Below are 13014 nucleotides of genomic sequence, written 5' to 3'. Positions count from 1 at the left end.
TTTGTCATACATAACACTCGCACAGCTTGGTATTTGTATCTCTAGATATTCCGGTGGTGAGCACTATGCACTTGCCCTGCCTTTTGGCAAAATGCTAGGAGTTATAGGTGGAAGTAGTGGATAGGAACATTTAGCCAGGAGCATTAGGAAGTAGTAGCTGATAGAAACATTAGGCAGAGTGTTTAAGTAGTAATAGTCAGTAGGAACATTGGGTAGGAGACTGCAAAAACTGCAATAAAGTTGCCCTCTGCCAGTGGCCTGTTAAGTTTGAGGTATAAAGGCTAAGATGCAGTTCTATTGTTGTGGCCACCCCCCATTGAGGGAGTTCCAGTTGGGAATAGACATCAGACATATACATCGATAGATAGAAGGATTTGGGTCTGTGTAACATTACAGCAGTACAGATATGCAGTTTCTACATATACAAAGAAAAAAAGTGCCAACCCTTGATAGACTCGCCAGCTTGTCAGTTCTACCATGTCTGGGGACATGGTCGAACTGGCAAGGCAGTTGTGGGCTGCCTAGGGCCGTTACAGCTGTGGTGCTTTACCCCAATTGAAGCTGGTACCTATTTCCCTTTTTAAATCTCACTTCTTTCCTTCAATTAAATTTCCAAACACCACCACCTTGAAATAATTCAAATATGGCCTTAACCAGGGAAAGACAGGTAGATTGTCGTGGAAAGAAACCTGGGTGTTCTAGTTCTTAAAAAAATTAAGCTCAAGAAGAATGGGGAAAGTAGTATGTTTGAGGAGAGAAACCTGTATGTTATAGCTCTGAGTGAATCTAAGCTCAAAGGGAAAAGGGAAGAATGGTTTAGAAAAGTTTTAAGGATATAGTCAGATTAACAGCAAAGGAAGCAGTGGCACTTCTTTTAAAGATTTGTGGGAATTATGAACAAGTGCAAGGAAGCGAGACCCTAACTTATGTGGGTAGAAATTAAACTGACTAAGGGAGGTGGATAAATGCTAATGTTTATGCACCTGGTGTCAAAAAAGAAGGGATCATTTTTTGGAGGAGCTGAGTACATACATCAATAATTTTGATTTAAGAGACAGTATAAATGATGGCTGATTTCAGTACAAGAGTGAGGGATATGGTAGTTGAGGGTATAATCAAAAGGCATGTGTTGTGAACAAAAATGGTAAACACCTTGTCAAATTTTTTTATGGAAAAGGGCTGGCGACTGGGAATACTTTAGTTTATAAAAAGGAGTATACATTGGTATCAGTTAGTGAATGGAGTATATGGTAAGCAGGCATTACTAGCAATTTTATTAAATGGTAAGCATGCTAAACTGATACTTCTGTTGAAGGGCTTATCTGATGGAATGTCTGATCACTTCTTATTGGGGTAAAGGTAAATTTGTAGAGGCCTTAGGAAAAGAGCAAATGATGTATGTGTGAAGGTGGTGAGAGTGAACGAGTTTGGAAAAGAGGTTTGTGTGAGGAAATACCAGGAGATACAGGACATGGAGTTGCAAAACGTGATATCAAATGAAGCCAGCGGAGTGGGCGAAGAAAAGTACGTATGTAGGGAAGGAGTGTTGACATTATACGAGAGGTATGTGACATGCAGAAGGCAGATTGTGGGCAGATAAGAAAGGGTAGTAAGCAATGGGGTGAGGAGGTAAAGTTGGTGGAGGAGAAGAGAAAGTTCTGAGGGTGTTACCTGCATGGAAAGAGTGCAAGTGATTCAGAGGTATATAAGAAAGAGGAAGATGCAGGGGCTGAAAAATTGGGTAAAAAGAGAGCATAGTTAAGAAAATATCGGTTAACTCACATCGCAGAGAGAATAAGAAAATGCCTTGGAAGTAAATATAGTGAAGAAAACAAAAGAACAAACAGCAGCAGCAGCAGTGGTAACAGGTAAGGATGAGGTGAATAGATGATGAAGCGAGTATTTTGAGAGACTAATGAATGTTCCAGATAACAGGATGGCTGATGTGAGGAGTTTGTGTTCTGGAGATTATACAAAGTGCGACTCGTGGCAGGAAAAGATAAGATATGGTGAAAGCCTTGTTTTTGATGAAGTACATAGGTGGCAGGAGTAAATGGAACTGTAGTTGAATTTTTCAAGAAAGGTGACTGTTGTTGATTGGTTGGTTAGGATTTCTGACGATTGATGCAATGCACGTATAATGCCACTATGTAAAGGCAAGGGGAACAAAAGTGAATTTTCAAATTATCAAGGTACCAGGTAAACATAAGTTACATTGAATGTTCTCATTAAGTTGTATGAAAGAGTGGTGATTGTGAGGGTTGTGAAAAGCATAGAGCATTAGCTTGGGGAGGAGCAGTGTACCTTCAGGAATGGTAGAGTATAGATCAGGTTTTGGCTTTAAAGAATCAATGTGAAAAATACCTATGGAAAGAGAAAGATTTGTATGTGGCATTTGTGGATCTGGAGAAAGCATAGGATATCTTTGACAGGTACTTTGTGGGAGGTATTATGAATATACGTATGTGTTGTTGGGGGAAGCTACTAAAAGTGAGGAATTTTTATCAGGCGAGTATGGCATGGGTGCAAGTAGGAAACAGAGGAAGGAGAGTGGTTTTATGTAAAAGTGGGTCAGCAGCAAGGGTGTGTGATGTCACCATGCTGTTAAATATGTTAATGGTCGAGGTGGTGAGAGAGGTGACAATGAGGGTCTCGGAAAGATGGGTAGGTCTGCAGCATGTCAGGTGCCTACCTACTCATGAGTAACTGCAGTGAGATTTCACCATAATAGTAGGGCTAATGTATAGTATGCGCAGCACAACTTGTTTTGGATACTGTTGTTTCCTTTAACTGCCATGCCTTCACTCATCATGTGTCATGTTATACTTTTATATGCTTTATCAATTCATCTGTTTTTGCAGTTACTTCCCTAGTATAAGTTTCTTTTCTAAGCTCATCTGGTATTGTTTTCATCCATGAATCTAGTCTTCCTTTGAATGTTTCTGTAGTCACTATATAATTTTTTTAGTTCACTAAGTATTGCATCAAATAAGTAATTATTTGTACTGCATGGGTAAGGAGTTTTACACATGTGGGGCCCTGTCTCTTGAACATTCGTAACTTTATGTATGCTGTCTGCATTAACCATGCCCTCAGCCTTTCTATATCTCTGATGCCTATTCCCTTTGGGAACTCACTCAAGGTGGTGGCCACAACAAAAGAGTCTTCATAATTGATGAACTCCAGTGTCACTTTTAAGCCTTTACAACCTTCTTCTTAACAGGCCACTGGCAGAGGGCAACTCCAGCGCAATATTTTCAGTGGCTCCTACCTAATGTTCCTAGCAACCACATCTGCCTAATGCTACAACCTATTACTTTTACTTAATGCTGCTACCTGATGTACCTACCTACTGCTTCTACTTAATGCTCCTACCAACTACTGTCTATTGCTCCTACCATTTTGCCAAAAGGTAGGCTTGAAAACAGCACCCACCACATGAAAAAGCATGTGTTTGAAGAACAAGTGGTGCAAGTTATATGTTAAGTGTTATGTAGGACAAGGAGAGATTTTATGTTTGTGGACAGAATGTAAGCAGTACAAATGTGGGTGAGGCAAAAAGAAAAGACAGCTACCTAAGTCAGAGGAGTGCAACTTGACAACCACTGAAGTGTTGACACACTGTGTAGCCATCACTAACCTTCCCAATACCCAAGTCCCATATTAGGATTGGGAGGGTAATTAAGAAGTCAAATTGTCTGTTGGCAAATATTAGAACAGCTTTCATGTGTATGGATAAGGATATATTTAGCAAGATATTCATATCCTATATAAGGTTAAAATTTTAATATATAGTACTTATATTTGGTCACTTCACCTAAAGAAGCACAGAACGAAAGTGCACAGGAAGGTACCAAAGATATTGTCAGAATTAAGACAGGAACATTATGCTACCTCTGTGATGTGGGGAAATGGCAAAAAATATGAAATAAAAAAGCTACAAGGAAACACTGCAGGCTTTAAATTTACCCACCTTGGAAAATAGAAGACTGAAGGATGACGTGATCACAACCTTTAAGTTTTAAAAGGTCGATGACATGGATAGTGAACAGTTTTTGCGAGCTGTAGGGACAGAGCAATCACAAGACATCATGAAATTATGCAAGAAACTTGTTAAAAAGGATGTAAAGAAATACTTTTATAGTATAAGAAAGGTGGGTGAATGGAACAGACTGACTGATGACATTGTTAACGCTGACAGCATACATAAATATAGGATGCTGTATGATAGTATGGAATGTTTAACAGATGGGCTCCAACGGGCGCAAACTCCCTCCCCGTATAGTATAAATAGGTAATCAATTACACTTTTCTGAAATCATATTTCCCAGACAGGGATAAGTTTCATTTCTCGTCCATGTTCCACACACCATCCTTCTCCTTAGCATTTCAAACACCATTTCAAAATATCAATAACTGTCATGCCCAAGAAAAGATTTCCACGTGGAAGACTCGGAACACTTACTCCTTTATTGCCCTCTGTTCACCTCACAAAGACACACATACACAACATGACCATCTTCATGACTGTAATCGCACCAAGAGGACATGGCCAATTTTCTGAGTTGAGACAGGACCCTGGGGCAGGAAAGTGATGCAAGGTACCTTAAATCAGTGGAATTTTTACTAGAAGGTTTGCAATAACATGTCAAGGCTCGTCATCATTCTCAACATTCTGGACATGATCTCAGCAAATCTTTATCATCATTCATTTTGCATTCAAGTAATGATTACCTTAAGGAATTTGAGTAAACCACAAAATACAAGCAGTCATTTTATGTCACCTTTGTGCGTTACATGTTTAATTCATTCACAATTTTTTTCATTTTTTCAACAAGGGCCTGATACTAAATGTCACGTACAGTATCTTTTGGAGAATAATATACTTAATATTTCTTCATAAGTACAAAATGACTTTTTATCTAAAGATGGTGCTTCTGATAGAGATCAATGATTTCCTGCACATCACCAGAAGAGCCAAGGAAGACAGGAGTACGCTGGTGGATATCTGTAGGAATGATATCTGAAATAAAAGAAAAACTGGGTATGAACAGTAGTGAAAAGGTAACTTCAAAGGCTATGTTAAACTGGATTTGGATCCTGACTCAACATTAGTGATAAACCGTACACATTTCAATAAACAACTGTAATACACTTTTGATGATCATCAGCAGTTTTGGTAACTTATCCTAATCATATTTACCTTAGTAATTGGAAACTGGAATTATATGCAAAATTCTGAGACAGTCTAAGAAAATCCACAATTATAAATGAACTTCTACAATCACTCCACACTTCAAACTCCCAAGTTATTAACCCTTTCAGTGGTGCTAATGGTATCAATGAACATTTATGTAATGGTGTCACTTGTGTCAATCTGTGCACATAATTTCCTGCCACAATGAATTCTGCATGCATTGCTGGCTCTATTGGCTGTCTGCAGATGGCAACTTAAATACAGTAAGTGTCAGTGGAGCTGCTTGGAGACCCCAGTGGCTTACGAATGACCAAAGTGTGCAGTTGTGCACTTTTTCGTAAGACCTGCCACACCTTTTATGCCCATCTCTATGCTCAAAACCCCCTTACCCAGAACTGGCTGATCCAGAAACTGATAATGCCCATCTCATAATTCATAAGAAATAATAATGGTGTTTGTGTCAAGTCAAAAAAGTTACAATTTTCTCTGCACACCTAGAACTGTCAACTTTGGTAAACAAAGCACACTTCATAAGCTACGTATAATGAAGTCCTAATTCATAAGAAAAGGGAGGACTTTATATTTTTTTGTGCTACTTTTTATGCACTGAAAATAATCATTTCATTTTTTGTGCATAGTGGAGGCCAAATTGCCAACCGTGTACTGAAAGGTTTAATTTGTAGTTACTGTCACAAACTTGCAAGAGACAAATCTTACCAATGATATTATGGACCATAATTTTACGTTTTGCCTATTAGCCATTTACATGACAGCTTTGCAAAAGTGGTAGCAATCCAGTAAATGCAATAAAAGTATTGAATGAAATAAATTGAGAATATGAGCAGTTTTATAAAACTGCAAAAACTCTGCAAATATTTTCTTAAATTTTCATCCACTCAATCCTTTCTGTACCTTAAGGTTGGAAAAAGTTCAGATTCTTACTTTGTTGAGATATCTATGGCTTAAAATATTTTCCTCACTACTTAGCATTTGCAACTAAATTTCAATCATTTTATTTTGAGAGCAGAACTTTTCCATATAAGCATAATTGAGCTTGTACAGAACATTATTACTCCATCCCCTCAATGCCATTGGTGGTGGCTATGGAAAATCAGATTAATCATCAGCAATGATATTCAAGTAATATTTGAGTTCTTCTTGCAAGGCTTTTACATCACAATTAGAAGTACTCTAAATACTGAGCATGTGGAACACCATAAATATCTTTTACCCTGTACCTATAATGAGTATTCTCTGTTTCTTTCCATTTAAACAGATTTCAATTTACTGGTGAATCCTCCTAATGGATCCTCCTCTTTCAGCCTTCCATGATATTTTCCTCCAGCCTGCTGTAGGTGGATAATGTTATATTTGTTGTCATAGTCCAAAACTATAAAGTCTACCTTTTTCTTGGATACCACTCACTCACATTACTTCCACAAGACTCATAAATCATTCTTCAATGCATTTTTCTTCTTTATACATTCACTATCTCATAATCTTTAAGTTGCTACAGACTTTGCTTACCACTGCTACAGGTTCGTAATTTGATAAGTTTTCTATATTACATATACTTCAAAAAGGCATATAATTTTTTTTCCATGCCCTTGGTAAAACCTCTTTCAGCAAGTACAGCACTTAAACATCTTTGAAGGCATGTACAGAATTTCTACACATTATGAGTGTATAAGGTGAAATGCCATCAAGGCCTTGTGCTCCATATAGATTTAGATACTTCATGAGCTTATTTTTCATCTACGATTTGATGCTTTCATGATCCATCTCATCTTGATAGCAATGGAGATGCATCTTTGACTTGAATAGCCTCTAGAACTGGGCATTCAGTTCCTCACACACATTTCTTTTCAATTGGTCAACTTTTCTCCAAGAATTATTTGTTTTTCCTCCGATTATTTGTTCCTTGTCAAATTCCACTGCTGCTCACTCATATTTTACGGTACTATACTTTACTTTCCAATGCTGCTTGGCTATCATAGCTTCTTTATCTTCTCACAGAACACATCTTACTTTCATTGTCTTTTAACATCTGTTGAACCATTCTTCTTTATCCCATTTTCTCCAACATCCACCACAGGGTTCCAGTTACTGACTTCTTTATATAATTCAATAAACCTCTTGGAAAACTGTTGAATTTCCTACAGTAAAACTCCATTTACTAGTTTATGTATCCTTACCCCATGGCATCACTCTCAAACTTGCACAATATGGGATTAATTTTGTTTCCAGTTTCTATGCTATTGCACCTCATCAGGATATCTAGTACTGAACATTCCTCTGCCTCTAAAATAGTGTGCTTAGCAATATCCCGGTACAATAAGTTTTCCTGAACATATATGACCACTTATACTTCCATGTCTCACTTTCCCCAGACAGATCAAGACATTCCCATTCAATATGCCTCAGTTGAAAATACCCCTTCCTTAAAATTCTTCGATCACTGATTGTGCTTGGTTTGTTGCTTCTCACAATACCCTCCTTTACCTTCACTATCATTACTGAATATCTGATTTGATTCATTGTACCTCTTTAGCTTATTATATCATAACTATTACATGGTACTTGTGTCGGAAAACTTTCTTTATACATTCTTTCTGAGAAGACCACAATGCACCCTGCTGGTCCTGAAACTTAAACTTATCACTTAATGAGAGCATCAGACTTTCTTCTCCTCCTTATTTTCTCTCCTTCCTTGCTACTATGTATCAACTGGGAATTAGTAAATATATGTCTACCTCCCCATTCAGCATGTTTAAATCACTTATGATTAGACTGAATTCTCTTTAGCAATCTCTGAACTCATTCCTTTTCATTTCACCATTTCTCACGTTCATTTATGTACCTGAAGGCAATTATGATATCAACCATTTAATGACTTAATAATTCTCCTCTTGTGGCACTCTGGTATTAGGTTGAGATCCAACCCCCTAAATCCCTTTCACACACAGATTCTACAGATATATGTGCCTCTAAGATGGGCTTTGCGCATTTTAACATTCAGTTATGAAGCTTACAATGTTTAAGTTATCAGCATTCACCACTGTGTTCTTCTTTGTATGTGAATGTGTACAATACATCAGCTTGATTGCTCAATGAAGGGATTTCTGTCTATGTATGTATTAAGGTATATTAAACAGAAGGCAATACAGTATATGCGGTACCTGATGTCAGGCACCAGTGATATGCAAGAAGGGAGACATTACTACAACTTACATTTTGAGCTAATTCTATGATACAAAGTTTTAAGAAAGTACAAGTGGAACCACCAGAGGGCAAAGTAATTAACTAAGGGGAAAAAAACACTTTTACAGTAACAAGAGTTGTGAAAAACTGATTTGTTAAACTGAAGAAAATAAATGAAAAACAAAAAGTTGCATTCTAGGAAAGATTGAATGATGAAGCCGCACGAATGTGATACCCCTCTTCATATTGCATAAAAAACATCTGTACTGTAATTAAACAAACATAAATTTGTATCACTTCAATTCTAAGAAAAAGTTCAAGAAGACATACCAAGAATGGGCATCTTGCCAGTGGTCGCTTTTCCTCCTGCCTGCTCCACCACAAAGGACATGGGGTTACATTCATACAGCAGCCTCAACTGATGGAAAAAGGTGAAACATTAGCAATTAGAACAAAGTGGCTGTTAACTATGAAGTAGCACTGTATAAAAGTTTAAAATTTTTGTTACTGAACGCTAGCTGGTAAAGTTTTCAATTAATCATTACGGCATCATCCAATATCTTATAATTTTCCTGACGAGTTTAGCAGTCAAAGACATGATACTTTCCACCTACTGAGGTCCTAGTTAAGTAAACTGCCTATAAATTAGGTAATATGGCAATTCTCCCTATTGTAGGAAAGCTATATCAATGCTGTTAAGGAATGTTATGGAATTCACATATTTTTCTATAGAAACTTCATCTCTAAACCAGACGACAGAGAGTGATGAGCTTTTAAAGAGCAAGTTATCCCATCATGTTTCTAAGAATCCAAAACCTAACACAAAGAAAAATGTTTAATAGCAAGACTCTAACTAGCATAAATCATAATTATAATCTCTAAAAATTATCTTCAAGCACAAAGACTAATTTCTACACGAAGGACAATCATCTTCACATTCTATCCCAACAAGGCTACTCGATCTGAACACCAAAAACCAAAGTAATTCCACATGTAATCCACTTCTTATAAAACACTTTCTTCCAATGGCCATCCAAACTTGGCCCCTAAACAATAAAGGTAAAATCACTTTGTTGCTATATCACTTCATCTATAAGAATCAGGCTAAGATTTTAATCTAAATATCAGAAGTCCATCTAGACATTTTCTTGCAAGAGAAGCAAAGATTGAAATGGATAAAAAAAAGAATGAATTATCTGTTTTTGAACTATAAGATGACATCTGGCAATGTTACCCTACAACAGGTAGGTAAAGCTATATTTCTAAACACATTAAGAGTTGAGGGGTGGAGGGAACTCTTTTAGATGATTGGAAATTACCCGAGCAGAAGGTAGGAATAATCATTAGTATCCAGTGAGAGCTGGTACTGGGAACATTTATTCCTAATCTATGTTAATGACTAGTTAGATGGACTTGAATCCTGAGGTTCACTTTTCTCCTACCATTTTTAATATTTCTTCACTAACCACAGTCATATTCAAGCAATAATCATAATTTTCTTAAGTGGGATACCTTATAGTTTTCTATTTCCAGGGTATAACATGAAAAAAGGAGATCAAGTACTGGATAAGTATCAGTCCCTCTCATCCAAGTGTACTTAAAGGACATACTAATACCCATTTCAAACATCTGTATCTCTAGTATTTTTTTCTCCCCTTGTCTATGGATTCCCAGATGATTTCCTTGCTATTAAATTACCCTACTAATAGAACTCTTCCACCTAGACAGGCTTATTTTGCAACCTCCTCCACCACCAACCTATTAGTACCTCCATCAATTTTACTGCATACTTGTTCAAGGTTATCAAACCATTTCAGATGATTGTAAACTACTCATAACTATCCGGTTTTTCCCATGATTACTTTTCCCAATATATACAGTTTAATAGGACCATTATCAAACAACACTTCCTGAAACCTTATATCATCTCTTACAAAGATAATCAAAACCCTTCTTTCCCTAACTGCTTGTGCAAATCAGCCACCATCAACTTTAGGACTATCAAAGACAATACATATAAAAAATAAAAAGAATATCTTACCTTGCCTTTGGGAGAATCTGTAGTGGCTGGATACATAAAGATTCCACCATACTTAATAGTACGGTGAACATCTGCAACCATAGAACCTATGTATCTGGCTCCAGCTTTTTTAGCCTAGAAAAAAAGAAGTCATTGAATGGTCAGGTGAAAAGAAAAGTGGTAATAAAGATGATATAAGATCTGTATGATGAAGTGTGGCAAATCAACAGTAGTAGATGGGATTATACTTGAGTTTCTCAAGAAAGGAGGTCACAGTGTTGTTGGTTGGTTAGTCAGGAAATTCAATGTTTGTGTGGTCCAAGGTGAGGTGCCTGGAAAATGGTAATATACATGTATAATGTGTCATATATGAATGCTCTAATTACATAGGAACGTGCAATGACCTATACCTAATTTCAATTAGAAATTTATACTATATGTTACCCTTGTGGGCACCATCACTCAAACATTCTCTACTATTGTACAACTTCTTAAATCTATGTATGCCATCTGTGTTAACCATATTCTGTCGCTTGGTTCCATTCACCCACCACTCCTATGCTATGAAACTACTTCTTTGCATCTTTTTTAACACATTTAATGCTTAATTTCGTATTATGTCCTATGGGTGCTCTATTCCTATATCTCAAAAAAGGAATGTTCATGTCATCAGTCTGTTTTAAAAACTTAGAGGTTGTGATCAGGTCATTCCTCACTCTTCTCTCTTCCAAAGTGGGCAAATTTAAGACCACTGGTCTTTCCCTTTAACAGAGCACTCTTAATTCTAGTACCATCATTGTTGCCTTCCTATAAGTATAACAAAAGAATATAAAAGAGAAACTGTATAGGAGAGTCATCATAGAGAGGGTGATGGCATGCACAGAAGCAACTTAACTTTAAGAGAAGCACAAGATGAGGCAATCAGGTGCCTGATATGAAGAATTTGTGAGAAAGTCTTGCAGCAGTGTGACTTTTCCAGTTATTTATACCCGTCTCTTATGCCCATTCCCTCCAGAAACTCACATCAAGGAGGTATCATGTCTTTCCCTCCAGTACTTTTCCACTTAAATACTATTATACACTCTCCTTATAAACTCCCCATCCCCCATTCTTTATACAGGCCTAAACCTCCTTAAAGTATTATATTTCACCCTCTCTACCTCTCCACAATTAATTCCCTTTGCATTCCATGCCATACTAAGTCTCCCATACACCCTCGTTACTTTCCTCATTCCATCTAATCATATCATGTGCTCCTCTCAAAAAACTCATTTCCACTGCCTAGATTCTTGAACTGTGTGAACTGCATGTGAACTTTGTGCATCTGGAAAAAGCCTATAATGGGGTTAATGAAAAAGACCTCTGAAACAGTAAAGTCATTGCTCCCCACTCCAAGCTACTTTTTGGAAAATTCAGCTAGATTTCTTTCTTACTCTATTTCCTTTCATCTTCATTTCACAAAACTATTCCTTTCTTTCCATAATCTATTCTTACAGTGCCACACACCTCTATGGCAGCTACTTCTGCATTCTTAGATGCCGCATCACCACTTCCACCTTGCTTTGTACCATTCCTTTGATACCTCTCAGCTTCTCAATGATCTTTCTCTCTCCCTCTCCCTCACAACAACAAAGTAGAAAAAAATTCCAAAGATTTTTGGGTATCCATGCTCTTCACTACCTTGAAAGGTCAGGAACCTCTCTAAATTGGATTAATGCAAAAGGTGTATACCAATATGCTTTTGATCTATCCCAAGTAAATGGAGATAGGAACTCAATTTCCATCTCTTTATCCTCCCCAATTTTTCATTCATATTTCTAGTTCTTGATTATTGACACCTAAAATAAAAGGTTACTCTGTATATTACAATCCCTGGGGATAAGGGAGACAGGATACTTCCCATGTATTCCCTGTGCGTCATAGGTGACTAAAAGGGGAGGGAGTGGGGGGCTGGAAATCCTCCCCTCTCGTTTTTTTTTTATTTTCCAAAAGAAGGAACAGAGAAGGGGGCCAGGTGACAATATTCCCTCAAAGGCCCAGTCCTCTGTTCTTAACGCTACCTTGCTAAAGCAGGACATGGCAAATAGTATGAAAGAAAGAAAAGATGATCTAATAAGCCCCTACCAAACTGTCTCACAGGTCACACATTATCTGAAGTGGAACTCCATCATTACCAACCACTTAACCATTCTTTAGGTGTACTACAACCTTTCTCATCCTCACCCTAGTATAGTTTCCGCTTTAACCAAAAGTATTTCAATGCTTTTGTTTACCCCATCTGCTCTGGGCCTATACCCTGCATATTTAGAGTTATCCTTGTTTCATATGTTACTAAAAAACTCACTCTCATTAATATATTAATTCATTTACATCATACTTCATCGCCGTTTCCTGTTTCAGTGAGGTAGTGCCAAGAAAGACAAAGAAAGACCCATTCACTCATTTACACACATATATACATACATGCAAATACACGTACATATACATATCAACATATACATATATACATACATATACATATATACACATGTGCATACATATATACATACAGGCAAATACACGTACATATACATATCAACATATACATACATACACG

General features: G+C 37.1%; 1 protein-coding gene across 4 annotated transcripts in view; it reads right to left on the bottom strand.

Moving 5' to 3' along the window:
* Nucleotides 1-4761: 4761 nt before the first annotated feature.
* Nucleotides 4762-13014, bottom strand: part of fbp (fructose-1,6-bisphosphatase) — a 394327-nt gene continuing 386074 nt past the window's right edge. For all 4 annotated transcript variants that reach the window (XM_071665992.1, XM_071665982.1, XM_071665973.1 and 1 more), the window contains 3 exons: nucleotides 10440-10553; nucleotides 8729-8816; nucleotides 4762-5023 (listed from right to left, as the gene is read on the bottom strand). In XM_071665992.1, the coding sequence (XP_071522093.1) occupies nucleotides 4923-5023; nucleotides 8729-8816; nucleotides 10440-10553 (303 nt within the window). In that variant the 3' untranslated portion in view covers nucleotides 4762-4922. The remainder of the gene's footprint in view (nucleotides 5024-8728; nucleotides 8817-10439; nucleotides 10554-13014) is intronic.

The sequence above is a fragment of the Panulirus ornatus genome, chromosome 1, assembly GCF_036320965.1.
Source record: "Panulirus ornatus isolate Po-2019 chromosome 1, ASM3632096v1, whole genome shotgun sequence".
NCBI lineage: Eukaryota > Metazoa > Arthropoda > Malacostraca > Decapoda > Palinuridae > Panulirus > Panulirus ornatus.
This window is presented reverse-complemented; position numbering and strand designations above follow the sequence as displayed.